The sequence below is a fragment of the Crinia signifera genome, chromosome 7 (assembly GCF_055691185.1).
Source record: "Crinia signifera chromosome 7, ASM5569118v1, whole genome shotgun sequence".
Lineage (NCBI taxonomy): Eukaryota > Metazoa > Chordata > Amphibia > Anura > Myobatrachidae > Crinia > Crinia signifera.
The window spans coordinates 161,860,014-161,886,826 of NC_139223.1; the positions used below are offsets into that span (position 1 = coordinate 161,860,014).

General features: G+C 48.5%; 1 protein-coding gene across 1 annotated transcript in view; it reads left to right on the forward strand.

Annotated features, from left to right (window-relative positions):
* Positions 1 to 26,813, forward strand: part of ICA1L (islet cell autoantigen 1 like) — a 32,783-nt gene that overhangs the window by 4,559 nt on the left and 1,411 nt on the right. Inside the window, exons 5-13 of the mRNA XM_083154170.1 lie at positions 4,460 to 4,583; positions 4,686 to 4,884; positions 5,783 to 5,908; positions 6,070 to 6,168; positions 6,962 to 7,020; positions 7,858 to 7,907; positions 12,110 to 12,172; positions 13,464 to 13,700; positions 26,177 to 26,266. Of these exons, the coding sequence (XP_083010296.1) occupies positions 4,460 to 4,583; positions 4,686 to 4,884; positions 5,783 to 5,908; positions 6,070 to 6,168; positions 6,962 to 7,020; positions 7,858 to 7,907; positions 12,110 to 12,172; positions 13,464 to 13,700; positions 26,177 to 26,266 (1,047 nt within the window). The remainder of the gene's footprint in view (positions 1 to 4,459; positions 4,584 to 4,685; positions 4,885 to 5,782; positions 5,909 to 6,069; positions 6,169 to 6,961; positions 7,021 to 7,857; positions 7,908 to 12,109; positions 12,173 to 13,463; positions 13,701 to 26,176; positions 26,267 to 26,813) is intronic.

Below are 26,813 nucleotides of genomic sequence, written 5' to 3' on the forward strand. Positions count from 1 at the left end.
TATGTACTACTAACGTGTGTGTGTGTGTGTATGTACTACTACTGTGTGTGTGTGTGTGTGTGTGTGCTCTATTACAGTGTGTATGTACTACTAAAGTGTGTGTGTGTGTGTGTGTGTGTGCTCTATTACAGTGTGTATGTACTACTAACACCTGTGTGTAATAATAATGTGTGTGCTACCGTGTGTGTGCTCTATTACAGTGTGTATGTACTACTAACGTGTGTGTGTGTGTGTGTGTGTGTGTGTATTATTACTAACCATTTATTTTTATTACATGCCAATTGATGCTAGAATCGGTTCTCTAAATAAATAGACACTGAAAATTTTCCGCAATGTCTGGTTGTATCTTTCACCTTCCGCAATTCATTTAAGTGTTAGCCCCTTCTCCAGTCACTCGCCTTCTCCGTTTTCATAGTCTCTGATTTGCCCTAACAGTAGCTCTCAGTACTGCTAGCTGTGTATATGTATTACTAGTACAGCTTTGTGTATATTACCAGCATGTGCATATATGTGTATATGTAGTACTAGTACAGCCAGTGGCGGATTCAGGGGGGGGGCACCAGGGCACGTGCCCCCCCTGTCATTTTATTTTGTAGCTGAAGACCAGGGCTTTCCAACGAGCCCATCCCCGTGTCTCTAGCCCCCCGGGAACCGGAGATATCGCCTGGCAAAGCTGTAACGTTTTTTCCCCATAGGATAATATGGGACCCGTCAATTCCGACCCCCACCCGGTTACGACGGCTACCAGTTCCCCCCCTGGCATTACAGAAACTTGTGGTTGATCTCATTCAATTCCAAATCGCTGGGCCTTCAATATGATACCAGGCTGGTCCATATCGATCAATCGGTTCCAGAGATATTGCATGTAAACCGATTTTTTTTTTAAATGTAATTTCATGGCTGTTCATGTTGTTTGAGGGCAGATTACTCTGGAACCAAACGTTCCAGTTTCACTGGACCAAAATCATTCAAAGCCTACTCAAAAGTTCATAAATATGATACTTGTCTCATGTAAATGGGTCAGTTGGTTCCGAAGATATAGCCGGTTGAATGAGATAACTGGTTAAAGGGGGGGAGGGGTGGTTTTCTCTCCCCCTCACACCAGAAAATGCAGGGACTAGGCTGGTGTTAAAGGGGCCAACCTGGGAATGCCTTTTCTGGTGTGGGTATTATTCCAAATAGCCAGGACCTGTAGTGCTCTGAATACAGCCAGGCTCCGCCACTGTCAGTGGCTATCACTTCTGCCTGGCGGTTGTCCACCATTTACCACGAGCATGTATTCCCCCTTAGCAATTAGCATGTAATCCCACATGGCAACGAGCATGGAACTTCTGGCAATGAGCATGGAACCCTTGGCAATGAGCATGTAGATAAGCAGCACTTATGTAGCATCATTTTTAATAGGCATTATGGTGTTTGGCATAATACATAATGGACATAATGGCGTGTAACTTAATGTGTAATGGACATTATGGAGTAAATGTTTAATGTGCGCCTTTGGTGGACAATGTCTCTGTTTATGAAGCGTATTGTGAATTTTGGCTTAATCTGTGTGGCATTATGTGAATTCTGCATCAATCCGTATGGCATAATGTGAATTTTGTCTCAATCCGTGTGGCATTATGTGAATTTTGTCTCAATCCGTGTGGCATTATGTGAATTTTGTCTCAATCCATGTGGCATTATGTGAATTTTGTCTCAATCCGTGTGGCATTATGTGAATTTTGGCTCAATTCGTGTGGCATTAAGTGAATTTTGGCTCAATCCGTGTGGCATTATGTGAATTTTGGCTCAATCCGTGTGGCATTATGTGAATTTTGACACAATCCATGTGGCATTATGTGAATTTTGACACAATCCATGTGGAATTATGTGAATTTTGGCTCATTCCATTTGGCATCATGTGTAAGGGGCAAGTATAATGGGGTCTATTTTTTTGTTGCATAATGTGTAGAGGTTGTATATGCTGTTGTACACTACACTACTGTTGAGTGGCAACACCCCCTTTTCCGGAGCGTGCCTTTGGCGTGCGCACAATTACATCCTTTTGTCGCCATGGTGGGCCTGCGTACTTTAAATGCCAGGGCCTATTTTTAATCCCATTCCCACCCTCTGTCTGCCACTCTCTTAGCATATACACTAGCACCACTAACACCGCCCCTCCCCCACCTAAACCCTTATTTATCATGGTGCCCCCCCTGTCATTTTATCCTGGATCCGCCCCTGAGTACAGCTGTGTGTATATTACCAGCACGTGCGTCTGTGTGCATGTGTGTGTATATGTATTACTAGTACAGCTGTGTGTGTATTACCAGCACATGCATATATGTGTATTACTAGTACAGCTGTGTGTATATTACCAGCACGTGCGTCTGTGTGCATATATGTGTATGTGCATTAATAGTACAGCTGTGTGTATATTACCAGCATGTGCGTCTGTGTGCATATATGTGTATTACTAGTACAGCTGTGTGTATATTACCAGCACGTGCGTCTGTGTGCATATATGTGTATGTGTATTACTAGTACAGCTTTGTGTATATTACCAGCACATGCATATATGTGTATATGTATTACAAGTACAGCTGTGTGCATATATGTGTCTGTACATATATAACCTTATTAGTGTTCATTCTAGCACCCGCCATATTTGAAAACCCATGCAGTTCCTCTTCCCTGCCTGCTGTAGTGCTTCTAGCACAGGTCTGGTTTGCATATCAGTGCTGATATACAGATCACACTGTGCTAGAAGCACTACAGCAGACAGCGACACCCCAGGCAGGGAAGAGGACTGCATGGGTTTTCAAATATGGCGGGTGCTAGAATGAACACTACCTTATGCTTTCACGTGTCACATACCACATTGAGTGGTATGCCCGGAAATTTTCGGGCATACCACCAATATACAATAGGTGCGCGCCAGTGGTGTCCAGGTGTGCGCCATTGGCACAGCACCTCTAGTGTTCAACCTGCCCCGTATATATAACACATGGTGGGGATAGAACCCATGACCTCAGTGCTGTGAGGCAGTAATGTAACCATTACACCATCTGTACTGCCCCGTATATATAACACATGGTGGGAATAGAACCCATGACCTCAGTGCTATGAGGCAGTAATGCTAACCATTACACTGTTCGTACTGCCCCGTATATATAACACATGGTGGGGATAGAACCCATGACCTCAGCACTGTGAGGCAATAATACTAACCATTACACCATCCGTACTGCCCCGTATATATAACACATGGTGGGGATAGAACCCATGACCTCAGTGCTGTGAGGCAGTAATGCTAACCATTACACTGTCCGTACTACCCCGTATATATAACACATGGTGGGGATAGAACCCATGACCTCAGCGCTGTGAGGCAGTAATGCTAACCATTAAACCATCCGTACTGCCCTGTATATATAACACATGGTGGGGATAGAACCCATGACCTCAGCGCTGTGAGGCAGTAATGCTATAACCATTACACCGTCCGTACTGCCCCGTATATATAACACATGGTGGGAATAGAACCCATGACAGTGCTGTGAGGCAGTAATGCTATAACCATTACACCGTCCGTACTGCCCCGTATATATAACACATGGTGGGAATAGAACCCATGACCTCAGTGCTGTGAGACAGTAATGCTAACCATTACACCGTCCGTACTGCCCTGTATATATAACACATGGTGGGGATAGAACCCATAACCTCAGCGCTGCCCCGTATATATAACACATGGTGGGGATAGAACCCATGACCTCAGCGCTGTAAGTAATGTAACCATTACACCATCCGTACTGCCCTGTATATATAACACATGGTGGGAATAGAACCCATGACCTCAGCGCTGTGAGGCAGTAATGCTGACCATAACACCGTCTGTGCCATCACACCCTGTGGTTGGTGCGACTCTGAATCCCCCTTACTCACCTGACAGCTCAGGGGGTTCCATAACCCACAGTGTGTAGTGGAACATCCATTTCAGTAAAATGATGGATATTCCTGCACCTGGGTACAGACGAAGCAGGATAAAAACGAGACAGTCTGCGGAAGCCGTTGTTCCCGGGAGCGTGCTCCACCACACCCCAGGGCTGGTCCCGGGAGCGTGCTCCACCACACCCCAGGGCTGGTCCCGGGAGCGTGCTCCACCACACCCCGGGGTTGGTCCCCGGAGCGTGCTCCACCACACTCTAGGGCTGGTCCCCGGAGAATGATCCACCACACCCCAGGGCTGGTCCTGGGAGCGTGCTCCACCACACCCCAGGGCTGGTCCCCGGAGCATGCTCCACCACACCCCAGGGCTGGTCACCTGATTGCGAGATTGTGTGGTGATTTATGTTGGCAGTTTGGAAGGTTAGCTATTTATATTGGGTATAGTGTGAATGACTGTCCGTGTTGTCGCCCCCTGTGTGCCGTTATCGCTGAGCCTGCCGTTCACACGCTGCTTTCTGTTGGCTAGAGTTGTCCCAGGAGGAGAATGACTTTGGGCTGCACCTAAAGATACACGCTGAGCAGAACAGCACCCAGGCCGGGAAGATGATGGCGGCCACTGGCTTTGCTCTGTGCTCTACCGCCGGCCAGAGGTATGTGACCGCCAGGCTACCTCACTGCCTTACTATAATAGTGGCCGGCTATAGGAGGACTGTGCCGCGTAGGTCAGTAACGTGTAACATTGTGCCCCCCAGGTTAGCCCTCTGTTCCCCACTGTCACGCCTGCACCAGGAGATGGCCACCTTCACCGGCTGGGCAGTGTCCGATACCCTGCTGACCATCAACCAAATGGAGAAGGCGCGGACTGAATACAGAGGGGCCCTGCTGTGGATGAAAGACGTGTCCCAGGAACTGGACCCAGACACTTGCAAACAGATGGAGAAGTTCAGAAAGGTCGGCATAGAGTCCCTGGGACTGGTGGCTTATAAATACCAGTATGAGAGCCTGGTTCTGCGCAGTCCATAGCCCATAGCGCAATGCTGGTTATGGGAAGGGCTTACATCACTTCCTCTAGAACCCATTGTGGGAGGTCAACAGTGAATTGGTTGACAGGCCATGTCAACACATGAAACAGGCTGACACGAGCAAAAAAAAAATTGTCCCTAGTGGCCCCAGTCTGTGCAGCGACCTCCGCAGCGACCCCATGTACACTAGGGGGTTTTACTTCAAAGTGAGATCTATATTGCAGTGTAAAAATAAAGCAGACCGTATTTACCCTGCACACAAATAAAATAACTCACCCAAATCTAATTCTCTCTGCACATGTTACATCTGCCCCCCTGCAGTGCACATGGTTTTGTCCATTTGCGCAAGAAATTTGCCATCACCAGTGAACCAGAATAAGGGCCTATGTCCGCCAACTTGTATCGTTTTGGGGTAATGCATTGTGGTGCTGAGCCTATCCAGACACTAGTCTAGCACCCCGCCCCTGCAGTTCCTGTTTCTGGCCTGGGGTGTCGCTCTCTACTCTGATACCTCCAACACTAACATCTCAGCACTGAAATACAGACCAGAGTGTGATAGAAGCACCAAGAGCGGAGCGACACCCCAGATAGGAAATCAGAACTGCATGCTAAAATCCATTCAACCCCCAATGAGATGTATGCCCTGAAAGCAGAAATGGCGCCATAATTACCGTAATGAGACTGTAAGCGGACCTGGAGGTGGTAGAGGCCCCAGTCCTGCAGACCAGGACTTGTCTGGGAATATGTTATGGGTAGTAAGAGAATGTATCTGTCTGTATAGAATAACAGATTGCAGACCGGACTGTCAGCTCTTGTGTTGTCCTCAGGTGCAATTTGAAGTCCGAAATACAAAGAGCCTATTTGACAAAACGAAGATGGACGTGTGTCAGAAAGTGGATCTCCTGGGAGCCAGCCGCTGTAACCTGCTGTCCCACTCGCTGGCTTCCTACCAGGTACTGTAGGGTCATCGCTACTGAGATGTAAGCTCCCCTTTGTAAGTAAGGATGACCATGATCGGGTGTGAGTAATGTATAACGCCAGTCAGCCAGCGCTGGCATTAGCATGTCCAGCTGCCAGCATTCTCCCAGCTTCTCATGGGTTCTCCCTCTCCTAGACCTCGCTGCTGCACTTCTGGAGGAAGACGGCACATCTAATGTCTGAGATAGAGGCGGAATGTCAGGAGATGCTCCCGTACACACCGTCTTATCTGAAGGTTATTGGTCTTTACTTCCCCCTGTTTGTATTCTCCTAGGGAGGGTCTAATACTGAGCTGGGAGCTAGTGGTGTCGCAAGTCACAGATGGAACCTGCGGCTTACATTGGGGGAGTGGAGCCGGGCAGAGCTGGGTGGGGGTGGGTCAGGGAACAGTAGGGGGTGGGACAAGACAGGGGGTGGAGCAGGACAGGGAGTGGGACAGAGTGGAGTGGGTCAGGGAGGAGTAGAGGGTGGAGTGGGGGCCAGACAACGAGGAGCAGGGGGTAAGGCTGAGATGACTGTTCTGTGATTGAATAAGGCAGAATGACTACAGATCCTGTAATGAATATCCCCCGGTGTCCTGTAGCCAGGCACAGGAATAGTGCACTAGATGGTGTGATTATAACTAACATCTCTGCACGGAGATACACACCAGACTGTGCTAGAAGCACCAGAGCAAAGAGTGACACCCCAGGCAGGCAATGGGAAGTGCACGGATTGTGACAGGTGCTGGGTTCTAGAACACTAATTATAGCAATAAAACAAATCACAAAAACCTCATGCACCCCAGACTGTGGCTGGAGAACACTTAGAGGTACCAACCCCTAAAACCAAGATAGAGAAGATCACCTGTGATGTCAGCACGCTGAGGGGAACATATGACACACATAACACATGCACATGTAGCACATGCTGTCACTGACATGATCGATGCCTTCATGGGAGCCAGCACTATCTGCAATGTGGGAGCTATACCCTATGTCTAGTTCCTCACTGCCTAACTGTGTATATTGTATATCATTGTTCTGCAGCCCGGCATGGAGCGCTCTGAGCAGGGCCAGGACGACCAGGCAGAGAGGGATAATCACACGTGAGTACAGCTGTCTGTATAACTGGCATAGACGCTGTGCGCAGGTCATACATATCGTATATGGCGGAGATCCTGTTCACCTCTGCGTATGTGACCACAGTCCAGTTACCCTCCTCCGTCACAGGCGGAGATACCCCTGACACGCCCCCTCTGACCTCTGCGTATGTGACCACAGCCCAGTTACCCTCCTCTGTCACAGGCGGAGCTCCCCCTGACACGCCCCCTCTGACCTCTGCGTATATGACCACAGCCCAGTTACCCTCCTCCGTCACAGGCGGAGATACCCCTGACACGCCCCCTCTGACCACTGCGTGTGTGACCACGGCCCAGTTACCCTCCTCCGTCACAGGCGGAGATACCCCTGACACGCCCCCTCTGACCACTGCATGTGTGACCACGGCCCAGTTACCCTCCTCCATCACAGGCGGAGCTACCCCTGACACGCCCCCTCTGACCTCTGCGTGTGTGACCACGGCCCAGTTCCCCTCCTCCGTCACAGGCGGAGATACCCCTGACACGCCCCCTCTGACCACTGCGTGTGTGACCACGGCCCAGTTACCCTCCTCCATCACAGGCGGAGATACCCCTGACACGCCCCCTCTGACCACTGCGTGTGTGACCACGGCCCAGTTACCCTCCTCCGTCACAGGCGGAGATACCCCTGACACGCCCCCTCTTTGTATTTGACCACAGCCCAGTTACCCTCCTCCGGCACAGGGGGAGATATCCCTGCATCGCCACCCCTGGGGTGCGTCCCTGCATCGCCACCCCTGGGGTGCGTCCCTGCATCGCCACCCCTGGGGTGCGTCTCTGTACTAATCAGATACTCTCTTACAGGCTAAGGGAATCACAGGAGGAGAGACCAAAGCATCAGGGAGATGACGCCAGTAAGTTGCATTTTCCGTCTTTTTATGTGTTACAGCCGTCCAATACCTGTAGTGGGTAAATACAGAAGTCTGCACCCAATATCCTCTCTCGGTGCCCCAGGTCTTATGCCTTCCTATGCCTCCTAATAGCCCACATACAACAGGAGCAACACAAAATGACACTGGTACTGACACGTGTGTGACTGAGTCCGTGTATGCTGGCCTCCGATGCAGCTGCCACAAAACGAGATTTATGGCTTGCCTGTTAAATCTTTCTTCAAGGACGTCAGGGGCCACTGGGCTAACGCTGGGTAGTTGGAGTGGAGAGAGAGCATTCCAGCCCCAGAAGGTTACACTTCTTGCTCCCTCCCAGGCAGCTGGGCTCCTCCCCTCCTCTAACCCACCTCCAGGCCAGGAAGCTCAGTTTTTAACAAGCCAGGGCCCGGAGACAAGAGAGAAGGAAGAGAAGCACCACACAGAACACATTCTGAAACGTATGTGAGGTCACTCAACAGAGGAACCATCAACGGAGGAAATATTAACTTTGAACACCACTAAAGCAGGCGCGGCAGAGATGCCCCCTGAGGTCCTTGAAGAAAGAGCTTTAACAGGTAAGACATAAATCCTTGGTTTATTATTCGGGACACGTTAGGGGCCACAGGGCTATCGCTGGGACGTCCTAAGGGTGGGGACGTGCCTGTGCCACAGTCAGTACACTCTGGCCAAAAGTTGAGTCCTCGGAGTCAAATTAATCAGTCGTAAAAGCGCAGAAAGGTATTGGCAGGCGACTGCCGTCTTGCAACGTTGCTCTGCTGTTGCACCGCCCCAAATAGCCCAAGACGCACCCACAGACCTCATGGAATGAGCCTGGACCCCGGCAGGAACGGGGAGGGAGGTGCCCAAATATGCCTGCTTGATGACAGATCTAAGCCAGCGGGCAATTGTCTGCTTAGTAGCAGGCCAACCTCTCTTTTGAAATCCGTAGAGGACAAAGAGTCAGATTTCCGAAGAGCCTTAATGCGACGTACATAGATGCGCAAAGCATGGACCACATCTAGGGAAGACTGTTCAGGAGGAGGCATCCGGTCGCCGAAAGGCAGGGAAAAAAATCTCCTGGTTAACAAGAAATTTAGACACCACCTTCTGGAGGTGTAAACGGTTTGAAGAACCGCCCTGTCAGGATGGAAGACTAGGAAAGGTGACTGACAGGACAGGGCCGACAGGTCAGACACCCTCCAGGCCGAAGCAATTGCCAACAGGAAAACTGTTTTCCAGCCAACAAAGGTCCACTGACCTTAATGGTTCAAACGGGGACCCTGAAGAGCCCCAAGGACCAGGGAAAGATCCCACGGAGCAACCGGAAAACGAAGGGAGGTTGGATACAAAGGACACCCTGCATGAAGGTGCAGACATCCTGCAATAATGCCAACCTCCTGTGGAACAGGATTGATAGAGATGAAACTTGTACTTTTTATAGAAGACAAGCGCAATTCAGTCTCCAAACCCTTCTGCAAGAATGACAGAATCCTGGCCAAACTGTAAATCTTGGGATTGAAATGGCGAGTGCGACACCAGGAAAAGTAAGCCCGCCAGATGCGATGGTAAGCACCAGCTGAAGAAGGCTTGTGGGCCTTGAGCTTAGTTGAGATTACCCATAAGATAAAGCCTTTGGCTCTTAACAAGGAGGTCTCAACAGCCACCCCTGTCAAAACCAGACACTGCAGGTTTGGATGTAGACCGAAACCTTGAGTGAGCAGGTCTGGATGTAGAGGCAGACGGATCAGATGGTCCACTGATGGCACCTGCAGATCCGAGAACCAGATCCGTCTGGGCCAATGTGGAGTTACCAGGATCAATGTGCCCCCTTCCGCCGGGGAAAGGCGTACATCAGAGGAAATGAATGACAGGGCGTCTACCATGCAAGCCCCTGAGATGCCAGGCCTGGACCCGTATAGGGTGACCTTGTGGTTGCAGTGTGATGCCATCAAGTCCACCTCGGGTCTGCCCCAACGGTCTACCAACATCTGAAACACCTCCAACATTCTGAGACTGACAGCTCACAAAGCCCACCTCCCAATTGAGGACCCCGGGATAAAGATCGTGGAGAGAGCCGGGATCTTCCCCTCTGGCCATTGAAAGATGCGGGAGGTCTCTGCCACAGCTGACAACTCAGAGTACCCACCTGGTGGTTGATAAAAGCCACTTTCGTTGCATTGTCCGACTGGTCGTGCACAGGTGACCTCAAAGCCAAGGTTCCGCCAGCAAGTATGCCCTCAATTCGAGGAAATTGATTGTGCCGTCCATAATCCCTGGAAAGGTTGTGGGCAGGTCACCACTCCCCAACCGCGGAGGCTGGTGAACATAAAACGGTCCCATGCTATGAGGTTCTGGTCTTGAAGCCACCAGGACAGGGAGATCCGTGCGGCCGGAGACAAGACAATTAGGTGGGACCGAATATTGGAGTAGGATCCTGGCCACTTGGGTAAGGATCTCCGGTTGTAGAGGGAGCTTGTGGAACCGTGCATACTCCGCCATGTCGAAGGCTGATACCATCGAGCCGAAGACCCTCATGCAGGCATGAATGGATACCCCCCTGAGGGAGATGAGACGCCGGACACGGAACTGCGGAGTCCTGCGACGTTCCTCTGGCAGAGATATCCGCTGATGAACATTATCCAACTGGGCCCCCAGATGGATCATGGATTGTCCTGGAAGCATGGAGGACTTGGGCCAATTCATCATCCTGCCATGACGTTCCATGACTGTCACCACTGTGACTAAATGACACTGGAGAATCTCCGGTGATTTGAGCCAGGATCAACAGTTCGTCCAGATACGGCAGCATCCGGAGACCCTGATTGCGCAGTCGGCTGCCCATCACTGCTATGACCTTCGTAAACACTCGAGGTGCTGTGGACAGGTCGAAGGGCAGAGACTGAAACTGGTAATGGCGGCCCGGTAGAGCAAACCGCAGATACCCTCCATGTTCCAGCCTGATGGGGATATGCAGGTACGTGTCCTGGATGTCCAGGGACTCCACATAGTCCCTTGGTTGAAAGGCCAAAACTGTGGATTGCAAGGTCTCCATACTGAACTTTGGGACTCAGACGAATTTGTTGATCCGTTTTAAATGGAGGATGGGCCAGAATGACCCGCTGGGCTTCCGGACCAAGAAGAAGCCGGCGTAGAACCCTGTGCCTCGCTGAGGTGCAGGGACTGGAGCTATGACCTCGGACAACAGAAGCTTCTGGATGGCCTGCTCCAGAGCTCTGTGCTTTTTCAGTCATGGAAAAGAACAAGCTTGGTGGACGACACCGAAATTTTATGGGGTACTTGTTTCCTAGCACGGCGCCCACGATTTTAATCTTATTACATCGTTTTGATCGCATCGCATGCGACCAGATCGCATCTGATGCGATATATGCGATCAAACCGATGATTTCATTGTACATGCACCCTGATGGGTGATTAGTATGTTATATGCACCCCCATTGTTACCGCCACTATTAACACCAACCCGAAGCGTGGCGGTACGCGTCCTCCGACTTTTTCATACACCCACTATCCATGTCAGCGTGGAGTTGATCTTATATAGCGTGGCGAGGGGACGCGGATAACTTCACATGTATTCCGCGTCCCCTCGCGGGGCTCGGTGGCTCGCCACACTATATAAAATTCAGCAGTGAGGCGGCTCTCGGGTGCATGCAGCTGACATTACCGCATGTCCGCTGCCTGCTCTGTTCCCGGACAAGGCGTACGCAAAGCTAAAACACCTGAGTGCCGTAGTTTTGAGTGTATGTTCCAAATAATTCGATGTTCGCCAACCATCAAATGATTTGGTTCCCGCACCCAAGGTTTTTATGCAAAACATCCATTCGCAGCCGTGGGGGGAACATGGTGGGGGCAAATGGCTGGATGAGCGGTGGGGGTGGTGTTAAAAATCACACACTGCGCTGCATGTGAACCAGAATAAGGTCCTTAATACATTATTTGCTTACCTACTATTATAGGAAGGACAGAAGGAATGGCTGTAGAGTTGAATGGATTTATTGTGTATGCGACTTGGTAGAAGTGCCCTGTTCTGAGGTGTTTGATGCATAAGAACCAGATCACGGGTTGTCTAACAGTAAGAGCCTCAGCCACTGGCACAGGGAGGATGCAGAGTAGAGCATCCCGTTATGTATCATCACCGCCCTAATACGTACAATCTATTATATATGCAGGCAGTCTGTATGGTGGCTTATTTGTCCTGGACGATGCTGAGAAGACGGCTAATCCTGAGAAGGGTAAGGTATACATGAGCCTGGGTAGGTGGGGGGGGTCCTGGATCTCTGCCATAGATGACTAGAATGCAGTACCAGTGACAGCTATGAAATGTCCCAGAATCTGCACCTTCCCTTACACGTATATATCCACTGCTCCATACCAAACTCATAGAGGACAATACAAGTAATAACGATGCCCGTACCTGCGCCCTCTCAGTATGGAGATGATCTCCTGGGCCTCATACCTGCACCCTCTCAGTATGGAAATGATCTCCCGGGCCTCGTACCTGCACCCTCTCAGTATGGAGATGATCTCCCGGGCCTCATACCTGCGCCCTCTCAGTATGGAGATGACCTCGGGGCCCCGTACCTGCGCCCTCTCAGTATGGAAATGATCTCCCGGGCCTCGTACCTGCACCCTCTCAGTATGGAGATGACCTCGGGGCCCCGTACCTGCGCCCTCTCAGTATGGAGATGATCTCCCGGGCCTCGTACCTGCGCCCTCTCAGTATGGAGATGATCTCCCGGGCCTCGTACCTGCGCCCTCTCAGTATGGAGATGATCTCCCGGGCCTCATACCTGCGCCCTCTCAGTATGGAGATGATCTCCCGGGCCCCGTACCTGCTCCATCACAGTATGGAAATGATCTCCCCCCCCCCCCGGGCCCCGTACCTGCGCCCTCTCAGTATGGAGATGATCTCCCGAGCCCCGTACCTGCGCCCTCTCAGTATGTAGATGATCTCCCGAGCCCCGTACCTGCGCCCTCTCAGTATGGAGATGATCTCCCGGGCCCCGTACCTGCTCCATCACAGTATGGAAATGATCTCCCCCCCCCCCCGGGCCCCGTACCTGCGCCCTCTCAGTATGGAGATGATCTCCCGAGCCCCGTCCCTGCGCCCTCTCAGTATGGAGATGATCTCCCGAGCCCCGTACCTGCGCCCTCTCAGTATGGAGATGATCTCCCGAGCCCCGTACCTGCGCCCTCTCAGTATGGAGATGACCTCCCGGGCCCCGTACCTGCACCCTCTCAGTATGGAGATGACCTCCCGGGCCTCGATCCTGCGCCCTCTCAGTATGCAGGTGACCCCCCCCCCCCCCCCCGGGCCCCGAACCTGCGCCCTCTCAGTATGCAGGTGACCCCCCGGGCCCCGAACCTGCGCCCTCTCAGTATGCAGGTGACCCCCCGGGCCCTGAACCTGCGCCCTCTCAGTATGGAGATGAGCTCCCGTACCTGCACCCTCGGTATAGTACATTGTGTGATTGCAGAGGAGATAAGTGTAATGTCTATATAACACAGCATTATCACTTACAGAACCCAAGCACCTGCTCTTGGACAGCACAGAAGGCGTGGAGGATTTTGATCAGGAGTTCTCGTTCCTACGTCTGCAGCCGCCCATGTCTCCAGGGCTTCCTCCAGAAGAACAAGAGCTGTTTGGAGGCACTGGATCAGAAGAGGCGACCCTATGGGGAAAACAGCCAGCCAGCCTATCCGGGTTTCTCCCTTCGCAGCTGCTAGACCTGAGCCTCCAGTCTGTGGGAGGACTCGGCGGTGAGTGCAGAGCTGCAGCTCCCCTGACCCTTTGCAGAGCAGTAGATTACAGGTTCTCAAACTTGGTCCTAAGGACCCTACACAGTGCAGGTTTTGCAGGTCTCCTCACAGAATCACAAGTGAAATAATTAGCTCCATCTGTGGATCTTTTCAAATGTATCAATGAGTATTGCGTGCACCTGCCGGTGACCTTGTGTGTGGGGTCCTGAGGATGAAGTTTGAGAACCCCATACTGCCAAATCATAGTCTGTACCATCAGTATCTCAACCATAAGCTGATTTGCTTCCTTTATTTTTTTGTGTGTACCGCTCTTCCCATGTGATATGTCACATTGTATGGCCAAAGGAAAAAGGGGTATGGATCCGCACAGACTAGTACATAGTTCTTATATTTTCATATGAAAAACATTAGGAAGACCAATATACTGGACTGCTCTTATGAAATTAAGGCAGTCTTGGATTGGTGGTGCGCCCAACACATTCAGTATTTGTAACTGAGTAAAGGGGGGGTGTTTGCAGGGAGCAAACCAAAAGACAAATGTGCCTTTTTGAGCGCACTCTTTGTTATATACATTCGATATGGTTACTGCATTAAAACATAACTTTTAATTGACTTATTACACTAAAATATTGAGAGCATTCGTCAATTTATGATCAGTCATCTAATACATATTCAATTGACTGTTAATCAAAGATCACATATAACATTGAAATAAGACATGGACAAACAGACATTTAAGAGACATGCTATACTAGTAGCTTGTCTTAATGTGCATCATGATATCACTCGGGACCAGGAGAATTTTGGATAACGGATTATTCCGTATTTCGGAATATTTTAATATTTCAATGATGTATTTTGAAGTATCTTGCATGTATGCTGTATAAACACATAATATACACACAAATATATTTTATTACCACATAAAACACACACAAATATATTTTAATTGTTCAAAAAACAAGGTTTCAAAACGTGAAACAAAATGTGTGTACTATCTCAGCACTGAATTTGAATGCCAAGCAATCATTGTCTTGCACATATATAGTGCCAGTTACATATCATGTCCCCAGTGATGCTGTTACAAATGTCCCCAGTGAGTTTTTAGCAAAAAAAAATTTTTTTTTCACTTTCTGGAATGTCCGTATTTCGGAATAATTCGGTTAACGGATACTCGGATACGGGATACTCGACCTGTATCACTTTCTCTGTTGTGTAGTTAAGGAATTAAAAAATATTAAATGCCTTGGCAAAACATCGACTGGTGGCTCAGCCGCTTCAGCTCGGACCATCACTCATGCTCTTAAGTTGAAATACCGGGTCACTTGCTACCCCTTGTGAACAGATGGAAAGGGGGAAATCCCCAAGTGGTAAATGGAAATACGATCAGATGGAAACGGGACAATTCCTAGATACTAATTGGAGATGAAAAGAAAAAAGAGAAAAATGACCCACGTGAACAGTACTCCTACAGCCTTCCTCAAATAATGATCCCAAATCTCTCCCTTTTTGATTTCAACTCAACCATTCATTATTCTGACAAATTTAAACAATATACAAATCTGTTTTCATACATCCCCTCATTCTTCACAGTATCTCCTTTAGCCTATTAACTCACTAGTAGTCACTTCGCTGTGCACGATTTGCAGTGTTGTTTCCATTTTTTGTTTAGTTTGTAATACTCACTTGTTACATGACTCGACAGCTAAAGTCTCACTACGCTGATATAATAAATTGTAGTTAATAATCATCACCTTAATCACGGCAGCAGGCCATTTGCATCAATACAGGCTCACGGTGTAAACTGTGACACGACAATTCACCATATACAACGGCACTAATACCATTAGTATATTCACCTATAGACACCTTTAAAATCCCACGGGATGATTTATACACATCCCTCCACGGATGGCACTAAAACAGATATGATCAATTATACACATCCTCACTTCCTATATGGTCTTAGTAACCTTATTATTTTCTACACGTTATTCCCATAGTCATTCGTCCTCTCACATAATCTTATTTCAATTTATTTCACTCTATTAGGGGTATTCAATGCTCTGGCGAGCGCAAGGTAGCGAATCCTGTTTTGGATTCGCTGTGCGCTCGCCAGCAAATATCGCTGATTTTGAATTCGTGTGGCTCCCCCAGCCCACACTATTCAATGCGTCAGGGGCTCGCTGCCCCTGACTTCGAATACAGGCGAATGGTAGTGGGGAATGGTAGTGGCGATTCCCCCCCCCCACACCCCACCCCCCCAGCGCGCACAGCCCGCAGCAGCAGTCCTCCAGCTCCGGCAGCCCCAGCGCTGACATCACCGTGCTGTGGCTGTCGGAGCTAAAAGTCCTGCTGCTGCGTCCCTGTTCTGTGGGGGCTCCCTGCATATGAGTGAGGGGGGCAAGCAGCAGGCGGCAGGCGAATATGGCATGGCGGAGGGAGCCCGCGCACAGCTCCCCCGCCTCTGGCCAGCCAATCAGCTGCAGTGGCGAATCCCCGTGTCCGTCCCCCCCCACACAGCCCGCAGCAGCAGTCCTCCGGCTCCGGCAGCCCCAGCGCTGACATCACCGTGCTGTGGCTGCCGGAGGCAAAGGTCTGCTGCTGCTGCGTCCCTGCGACATCAGTGAGCCCCCCCCCCCCCGCTAATCTCAATCAGCAGGGGAAAGTGTCATTGCGGAGGGGGCAGGCGAATGTGCAATGGCGGAGGGAGAGCACTACAGAACTGCTCCCCCGCCTCTGCTCAATGAAAGCAGCAGTGGCTGCTATCTGCAAAAGATTGGTCCTTGTCCCCCGCATATCTCTCCCCCCTCCCGTCCTGTCCCCTCACCTCCCTCCCCTCACCTCACGCCCACGTCGCCCAGGGCTGCAGGGTGCTGCTGGGGTCGGAGCCGCTGCACTCACTGGTCCCGATCATCGGGATCAGTGTGCAGTGAATATATGAATATTAATGAGCGGCTCCGGCTCCCGGCCCCCTGCTGGCGAATGTGTAAAAAAAAAAAAAAAAATATTGTTTAAAAAAAAAAAAAAAATATTGAAAATATATTCATGTGCTGCAAGTATATGAATAAAAATAGCATGCCCTTTCATAGAAAAAAATATTCTGATTTTTTAACACCAAAAAAATAAATAAAAACGCTTTAATTTAAAAGAACACATTACAGTTCACCTAAAAAAGATGACGAATGCTAAACGGAGACTCATGGCGAATTTCAATGGAGAATGCAGCACTCGAATTGAGCATTGAATACACTGTCGGCGAATTCCACTGAAAACCCCATTGAAAATCACAGGCGAATTGTGGAGAATCATTTTCGGCGAATCGGCAGACATTCGTGGTTCATTTATGGCGAATTGCCTCCATAGAATATGGCGAATTGTTTTTTCTAACAGAAAATTCGCCATTCAACCAGGGAATTGCCAGATTCACTGAAAAAAACGGCGAATCTGAGGCATTGAATACTGGCCTATCCCTCTCAGGACTTACTTTATTACCATAGTTACGTTGCTTTCAGGAATCACTCTGTATTAAGCAAACCAAATAGAGTGTTATCCCCATACCACTTGGTTTCCCTATACTGTACCCTGCATCCACAAATCGGCAGTGGTAACAACAAAGGGATTTTTGTAAGAACTTACCGTTCGAATCCCTTTCTCTGATATGGTCCTGGTGACACAGCTCAACACTGGGATGTAGGAGGGTCCGAAGGAGCCAGGCACCTATCCTAAAGCTTTAGAGGGTAGGCTCCTCCCCTACTGCATCCCTGGACTCTTCAGTTCAACTTTCAAAGCCACTGGAATACATTAACTCAGTACAAACACCTGCACATTATCTGCACATTTTATAACAGAAACTGTTAACTTTTAACCATTTTAACATGAACATCATGAAATTCTGGCATACTTACTGAGCGTAAGGGAGGGATCGCTGTGTCACCAGGACCATATCAGAGAAAGGGATTCGAACGGTAAGTTCTTACAAAAATCCCTTTTTCTCTTTCAATGGTCCTGGTGACACAGCTCAACACTGGGACGTTCCAGAGCCGGTCCTTTGGGAGGGTACGCTCAGGTCTGCAGCTCTCAGCACTGCTCGCCCGAATGATGCGTCCTCCGACGCGAACTCATGGAATCTATAGAATTTGGCAAATGTGTGAACAGATGACCAAGTGGCAGCTCTGCAAACCTGCTCTGCTGTGGCCCCATGTCGAACCGCCCAAGAGGTGGCAACTGACCTGGTGGTATGCGCATTTATTTTGGCCGGTACTGGTCTACCCACTTTGGTGTAAGCAAAGGCTATCATAGACCGCAACCACCTAGCAATAGTCTGCTTAGATGCAGGCCAACCAATTTTGTGTACGTCATACAATACCAACAATGTGTCAGTCTTCCTGACACTCTTCACTCTGTCCACATATATGCGTAAGGCACGCACAACATCCAAAGTTCTCAATTTGTCCCTTTTCTTAGAACCCTCTGGGGGTTGAAACACAGGTAGAACAATCTCCTGATTTAAATGGAAGGTAGATACCACCTTCGGTAAAAACTGAGGCACTGTTCTTAAAACAGCCCTGTCATCATGAAAAATTAAGAAGGGAGATTTACATGATAAAGCTCCCAACTCTGAAACTCTTTTAGCAGATGCTACTGCTAACAAAAATACTAGCTTCCACGTAAGAAACTTAAAGTCAGCCGACCTTAAAGGTTCAAAAGGTGCCTTTTGAAGGCATTCCAAAACCAGCGATAGATCCCAAGGAGCTACTGGTTGCTTGTATGGAGGCTTCAACCTGGATACTCCTTGTAAAAAAGTTTGAATTTCCGGCAAAATGGCTATCTTTTTCTGGAAATAGATGGACAAGGCCGAGATCTGCACCTTCAGTGACTGAAGGCTTAGGCCCGATGAAAAACCATCTTGTAAGAATTCCATCATTCTTGATAGCTTAAAATGAGATGTATGAGCCTTTCTTCTCTCACACCATCGAATGTAAGTCTTCCAGACTCTATAATAATTTGCCGAAGATACAGCTTTTCTGGCCTTTATCATCGTCTGTACTACTGCGTCAGAAAACCCTTTTCTTTTTAAAATGATGGTTTCAATAGCCAGGCCGTCAAAATCAATCGATCTGAATCCAGGTGATTGAATGGGCCTTGTCTTAGAAGGTCTGGTCTCAGAGGTAGACGCCATGAGTCCACAGACAACCTCTGAAGCCTCGAGTACCAGGATCTCCTTGGCCAATCTGGGGCCACTAAGATCACTGGAACCTTCTGCCCTTGTATTTTCTTTAGAAGTCTCGGTAACATTGGTACAGGTGGGAACGCATAAAGGAGATCTCCCTGCCAGTGAATAGTCATGGCATCCACTGCCTCCGCTAGTGGATCCCTTGTTCTGGCATAGAACCTGGGCACTTGACGGTTGATCCTGGATGCCATCAGGTCCACATCCGGAGTTCCCCACCTCGAAGTGATTTGGTGAAACACCTGAGGGTGTAAGCTCCATTCCCCTTCCTTGAGCTCCTCCCTGCTCAGGAAGTCGGCTTCTATATTCTCTATCCCCGGGATGAATATAGCCGATACAGCTGGAACATTCTGTTCCGCCCATAGGAAGATTCTGGACACCTCCCACATGGCCAATCTGCTGCGTGTACCTCCCTGGTGATTCAGATACGCCACAGCTGTGGCATTGTCGGTCTGAATCCTCAAAGGGAGGTTCTGTAACCTGTCTCCCGCCAAGGAAATCACTTTCCAGACAGCTCTCAGCTCCAAGATGTTGATTGGTAACGCTGATTCCTCTGCCGTCCACAGGCCCTGAAGCCTGAGATCCAGGACTACTGCCCCCCAGCCCCTGAGACTGGCGTCGGTAGTTACTATCAACCAGTCCCAGGTCTGTAATGACCGACCCCACTGAAGTGAATCTATTTCTGTCCACCACTTCAAGGATTCTCGGGTGTCCGAAGACAGCACTATCATCTCGGATTTCATGGTCAAAGTGTTTCCTGACCAGGCTGACAAGATGTTCCATTGGAACCTCCGAGAGTGGAACCTGGCAAATTGAAGCGTCTCGAATGACGCCACCATCTTCCCCAGAAGCTTGAGGCACCTCCATACTGAAATGCTCTGAGCCCTGAGAATCTCCTGGACTAGGGTGACCAGATCCCTGGCCTTTACCTCCGTGAGGAATACCCGATGAAGATGGGTGTCTAGTATGACTCCCAGGAATTGGAGCCTTTGCGACGGTACCAACTGAGATTTTTGCAAATTTAAAATCCAGCCGTGAGCCTGCAAAAAACTGATGGCCTCTGCCAAATGACTCTGCAGCAAGACTGCTGACTCTGCTTTGAACAGGAGATCGTCCAAATAGGGTATGACTGTGATTCCCCTGAGCCTCAGCACCGCCGCCATTACTGACATTATCTTTGTGAATACCCTTGGCGCGGTTGCTAGCCCAAAGGGTAACGCCCGGAATTGTAAATGCAGGTCTCCTATGGCAAACCTCAATAAGGTCTGATGCTCCGGGTGTATAGGAACGTGCAAATATGCGTCCTGGACATCCATGGACGCCAAAAATTCTCCCTGGTCCAGACTCAGGAGTACTGACCGTAGGGACTCCATTTTGAAATGGTCTACCCATAAATGAACATTTAGGGATTTCAAATTTAGTATTGGTCTGAAAGACCCGTCTGGTTTGGGCACCAGGAACAGCGTGGAGTAAAAGCCTTTCTTCCACTCTGCCCTGGGGACTGGTGTAACCACCCCTTTCTCCAAAAGGGAGTGAGCTGCTCTCACAAGAGCTGTACGAAGCCGTGCCTCCTTTGGTAAGGATGTGGGGATGAACCTCTTCGGAGGCGGCCCTCTGTAAGGGATTTTGTAACCCTGTGTTATAATATCTAACACCCAGGCATCCTGGCCTAAAGCAGTCCAAGCGTCCCTGAAGAGTGTGAGACGCCCCCCCACTTTTGTCACTGTCGGGCGAAGCCCCTGACAGTCATGCAGAGGGTTTATCCTCTCCCTTTGTGGCTGGCTTCTTGTGAAAAGAGCCAAATTTTGACTTCTGTGTCTTGCCTCTAGAGGACTGAAACCTTCCCCTGAAAGACTGTCCTCGAAAGGACGCACCACCTCTAGGGGAGGGCCGAAAGGACGGCTTAAAAGCAGAAAATCTTGACATCTGCTTTGCTGAGGAGGCCGGCAGGAATGTACTTTTGCCGCCCGTGGCCTGTTTTATAATCTCCTCTAGCTCGGTACCAAAGAGTACCTTTCCTTTGAAGGCTAATGTTTCCAGAGCCTTCTTGGACTCATTGTCTGCTTCCCAGGCTTTAAGCCAAAGCACTCTCCTGGCATTAATGGAGACTGTGGACACTCTGGTAGCCATTTTAATAGCTTCCTCCTCTGCTTCCACTGCATATTCTGCTGCTGCCTTAATTTTTTCTGCAAGCAGTAATGCACCAGGGTCAGCCTGCAGCACGGTGCATAATTCACCAGCCCACTCTATCATGGCCTTAGAGACCCAGGCTGAAGCAATAAGGGGCCGTAAGGTAAACCCCACCCCTTCAAAGATAGCTTTGAGGTTTCCCTCCAGCTTTTTATCCACAGAATCTTTGAAAGCTGCACCGCCCTGTACTGGTAATACAGTAGCCTTGGACAAACGTGCCACTGAAGCATCCACCACTGGGACCTTTTCCCAGAGCTCCGCATGAGACTCTGGCATGGGGTACAGACTAAGGAATCGCTTAGGCATCTGAAGCCTCTTATCAGGAGTTTTCCAAGCTCCTTCTAATAATTCCTGTAACCCCTCATCTGAAGGAAAAGTAACAGCCTCTTTCCGCTGTCGCTTAAAAACACCTTTAACAGGAGTCTTATCCTCCACAGTCAGCTTTAAAGCCTGCTTCACAGCTACAATGAGATCCTCTATACCAGCAGCAGAGTTCTCTTCCAAATCATCACCCTGATCCCAGGGGATGTCATTATACTCTCCTTCCTCTTCATCTACCACAGTAGTTAAAGCATAAGACCTTCTAGGGGTCCCTGCCACATCATCCATTTTGTCCAGCATTTCACTGAACCTGTTAATCCCTTTTGCAGTATCCTGCATCACCTGAATCAGTGCAGGATCTGCCTGGGTAAGAGGCAAGGAGCCAGACGACTGCTGAGATGATGGCATAGGTCTCTGTGATTCTACCAGCCCATCACTCTGCCTGTCCAAAAGCTGCACCAAAGCGTTTACTGACCTGCCTAGGGCCCTGGCCCACGCAGGTTCCATATGCTCTGCCCTATGGGGATCGCTGCCCATGGGTCTCACATCAGCGCAAGTAATACATAAGCCCCCCTTGGCCATCTGCTCAGGGACAAACTTTTGTGTGCAAACATTGCACGCGCTCAGTGCATTAAGGGCTCCCTCCCCCAAAACCACAGCCTGATGCTCAGACATGATGCAAGTGATAATTGTATATCTAACAGTATACACAGTGCAAACAATTGTACAAGCGCTTATACAAAGTCAATGCACCCAGTCACTTAGCTGTCTGTAGGTTTCTCTGCGGGGAAGCGATGCCCAGGAAATCCAAGTCACTCTGCCAGGATCAATTCGCCAGCTCAGCTCCGCTGCAAGCGTTCTGAAAGGCGCCAAAGTCAGAGTGAAGGAAGAGACCAAAGTCCCTGCTGCTGCGGGGTCCGTGACCTTTTGGCGCCAACCACCCCCAGCTAGCCGCTCCTTAGGTAGGATTTCCTTGTTCCAGTGTCTCCCCCTCAAATGGGGACCACTTGGAACATGCCTGTCACAGCGCTGCTGTCCTCTCAGTCAGGAGCTCAGCGTGTAAGCTCCGCATAAAATGGCCGCCGCCATCACGGAGCGCCTGTCCCCCATGATCCCCACCTAACTGTGGAGCCGGTTTCAGGCAGCTCCGGAGCCCAGGCAGCCTCTTAATAGAGGCTATGAGCGCAGCACAGGGAGACCAGACAGCGTCTACCCTGTGCACAGATAGCTGACAGGACGCGCTTCTGTCAGCTCCTGCTGCGCTAGCAGTGTGAGGATTCACTATGAAAATCCTCACACTGTGCCTACCTAGCTAGGGTAATAGTTAATAAAATAATAAAAATCCCCTAACTACTCTAATTCTTCGGCTGCTCCTGCAGCCCTTTAGAATAGCACCCACTCCAGTGGGCACCTAACACGAACTGAAGAGTCCAGGGATGCAGTAGGGGAGGAGCCTACCCTCTAAAGCTTTAGGATAGGTGCCTGGCTCCTTCGGACCCTCCTACATCCCAGTGTTGAGCTGTGTCACCAGGACCATTGAAAGAGAAAGGATAATTACTGGTACTTCTTATCCACTTACATATACCAGCATTCCCTACCCAACATGCATACCTATTTACTTTCCCAGCTTACAATATCATTAACATAACCTGATATTTTCTTGAACATTCATTTATAGTCTAGAGCATGTTTTGACTTTATTACATGACCTGACTAATTATATCACTCCCAGGCAGAAATCATGTTTACCAGGATAATAAAGAAATCATTTTCTTTTATGTCCCACTCTGGTCTCTAATAGTGCCGACAATAATGACAGTGTCGGCTAGTATGTCGACCAAACCATTATGTGTGTAAAAGCTATGTATGAGCAATAATATACCCTTGGATAAAAAACAAAAATTTAGAAAAAAAGAAAAAAATCTAAAAACTATAGCCTCTAATGTATGGAGATCAATTTCAACAGTTGTCACGTACCACCACGCTAGAGCCTACTTTTTATGATAATCCATATAAGGGCTATAATTCTGAATACCTGAGTTGGACAGAAATCGTTATCATTTATAGACACGTAGTCATGGTAACGACATAACAGTGTCACCGCACTAGAAGAGAGCAATCTCACACAATACATCACAGGCCAATACGCTATTAAGCCATACAACACATAGGCCACAGTGGATGTCAATCACAGATTTCCACCAATGTTAACCTAGAGATCAGGGATAAAAAGTGGGCAAGAGCCCACAAGCAAGATGGCGGACTGAGTAAGCCCCAGGCGAAACGCGTCCCCGCCACCCGCACATGCACGGACCACCCTCTGCATCGCACATTGTCAGAGAGAACAGAGACGTTACCCGCCAGCTGCCGCATCTAGGAAACGCTGTCCCCGGCTGGGGAATACAAGCGTACACAGGAGGTAACTCACGCCGCAGCTCAGCTGAGCTTGCGAGCGTCAGACACTGCAGGTCTATACCGAGTGTAATACACTATTCTATTTAGGTACCTTATGCTGTGTGATAGACTGTAATTAGGGGCATGACCCTTTTTCCTTATATACTCAGTGTATCTAGGTGCATCAATAATAGCAATGTGCTTATGCAGGCTGGATATGTGCTAATTATTGGATTGAGTGTATTCACATGTATTTTGGCCATTTATTAAGCTCACACGGGCAATAAACCGGCACCTGTTAATAAGCAGAGTCTAACTGTTATAGCGAACTTATAGTGATTTGGTCTATTATCTTACATAGATCAAACTCGAGCTAGTTCATACAGTGATTGTTATTTTCATAGCAGCTTCTGGTTGATTGTCGGCAGCATAACTCCTTATTTAACGGAGCAGGCACGGCCCAATGCTTTCTTCTTTTTGGTCCATTCTTCTGCTTTAAGTCACAGCAGCTCCACGATATATTTATTTGACAGCAGCTTATACCTGTCTTATGTTCAAATTTGTGTGGTTACAGTTGAATCTTCTATGCTAGATATGTGTATGTGTTATCATTAACTGATACGTTATTGTGCACTTATTTGACCTCCTAGTAAACAGATAGTTTAACCAAAATATATAGAGTGTCAGGAATTGCATCAATGTAACATTCCCCAGTGCAAATGTTACTTTTGTCTGTAGACATGCATATAATTTACACTGTATCCATTTTAGATAAAATATATTAGCGATTTAACATCCAAGGAACTGACTGTTTTATACATGAACCATTAAACTTGCTGCACCACCTCAGGTGATAATATATCCAATTAAAGGATTACTAATTGATTGGCTGTGATTCGGTACACACTGGGACATCCAGAGTTGTGCTGGATTTCACTCACCCAGTATAAAATAGTGTAGAGTACCTGGAGGAGAATACCACTGTTTAATTTAATCCCTACAAAAAAAATTTTCCCCTCTGTTACAATCCTACTTTAGCTTATATAACTCTTTTTTCCTAAATGTTGGTTAGGCAACCATTCAATTGGGACTCTCTCATCAGTGATTCGATGCTTGCAGATCTCTGAAAGCAGAAGCCCAATTGATTGGTCAACTGACAATCTATTACTGGGATTCACTCCTTTCAAAAACACTCTCTCATCCATCCAGCCCGTAGTGTCTCCCTGCAATACTGAAAAGCACCAGGGTGACTCACGAAGCTGAATTGGAAAGCAGAAGTGCACTGTACCGTAACTCCCTTACAACAACCAACCTGGTACTCTCATTCAACACTCAGTCCAACAGGTTACCTATATAGCCCCCTAGAGGCCACAATCCAGCAGTACCTGGATGGGGCCAGCTTATTAACCAAAGAGGAGACTCCTGGTGAACTGACTGGTTGGTAACTCAGACGGGTGATTGAACAGCAGACACTCAGGAGCCACCGGTTGTAGGAGTACTGTTCACGTGGGTCATTTTTCTCTTTTTTCTTTTCATCTCCAATTAGTATCTAGGAATTGTCCCGTTTCCATCTGATCGTATTTCCATTTACCACTTGGGGATTTCCCCCTTTCCATCTGTTCACAAGGGGTAGCAAGTGACCCGGTATTTTAACTTAAAAGCATGAGTGATGGTCCGAGCTGAAGCGGCTGAGCCACCAGTCGATGTTTTGCCAAGGCATTTAATATTTTTTAATTCCTTAACTACACAACAGAGAAAGTGATATTGTGCTGAGTTAATTCAATATCAGAGTGATATCATGATGCACATTAAGACAAGCTACTAGTATAGCATGTCTCTTAAATGTCTGTCAGTCAATTGAATATGTATTAGATGACTGATCATAAATTGACGAATGCTCTCAATATTTTAGTGTAAGAAGTCAATTAAAAGTTATGTTTTAATGCAGTAACCATATCGAATGTATATAACAAAGAGTGCGCCCAAAAAGGCACATTTGTCTTTTGGTTTGCTCCCTGCAAACACCCCCCCTTTACACATTGTATGGCCATATGATACCTGGGCGTTGGGTAGGAAACCATTCCCTGCTCCTTCCCTGTGAGAAGTCACAATGTATTGCCCCATAATTCCACACTCCCTGTAATTACTCCCAGTGAGACATTTCCCTGCTCCTCCCTTGTGAAATGTCACAATGTATGGTCACATGATATCTGAGCTCCGCCCCTGAGGAGACACTTTCCTACTCCCCTTGAACCCTTTCCCTGGGATTATCCCCAATGCATGTTTATCTAATAACGCCTGTAACACATGGTGATAGACTATGCTTCTGTATCACCAGGCTGGACAACGCAAGGTCTGTCTACGGGTGGCAATAAGTCTGACAGCCAGAACGGTTCTCTCATTAAATCGCCTGACCTACCATTCAACAGTAAGTACAATACCACCGCAGCAGCATCCAATACATGATGTCATGCTTCACTGTGACCGGTGTTGTATGACATCATCATTAACTTTTATAGAACACTTTTTCCAGATTGTTTTATTAATAAACTCCACACAGGTAGGACAGGGAAGCAACAATGCCAGCCACTGTTAGACTAGGATCCATGTTATTCAGCCATCACCATAGGAAGGTGAAAGTGGGATTGTGACAATTCTGTAAATAGAGAATATCGTTCTAATGGGGCCTATACACACGTCGTGATTTTCGCAGTTTCTGCGTTTGTGTGTCCCATAGCGATAGTGATGCACGGCTCTTTCCGTCGCTATGCTAGATAATTCAAACATACTTGAAGTATCTAGTCATCACCTGTGTTCTCCCTGTGGAGAACATGGGCTGTGACCTATATCTCTGCATACAGCTCCCACAAAGGACATACTGTACACAGACCCGCATGGGTGGTAATGGAGACTACTGGCCAATCATGCATGGTCTACCCATGTTTCTGTCTGACCACTTAACCACTGCCGGTCAT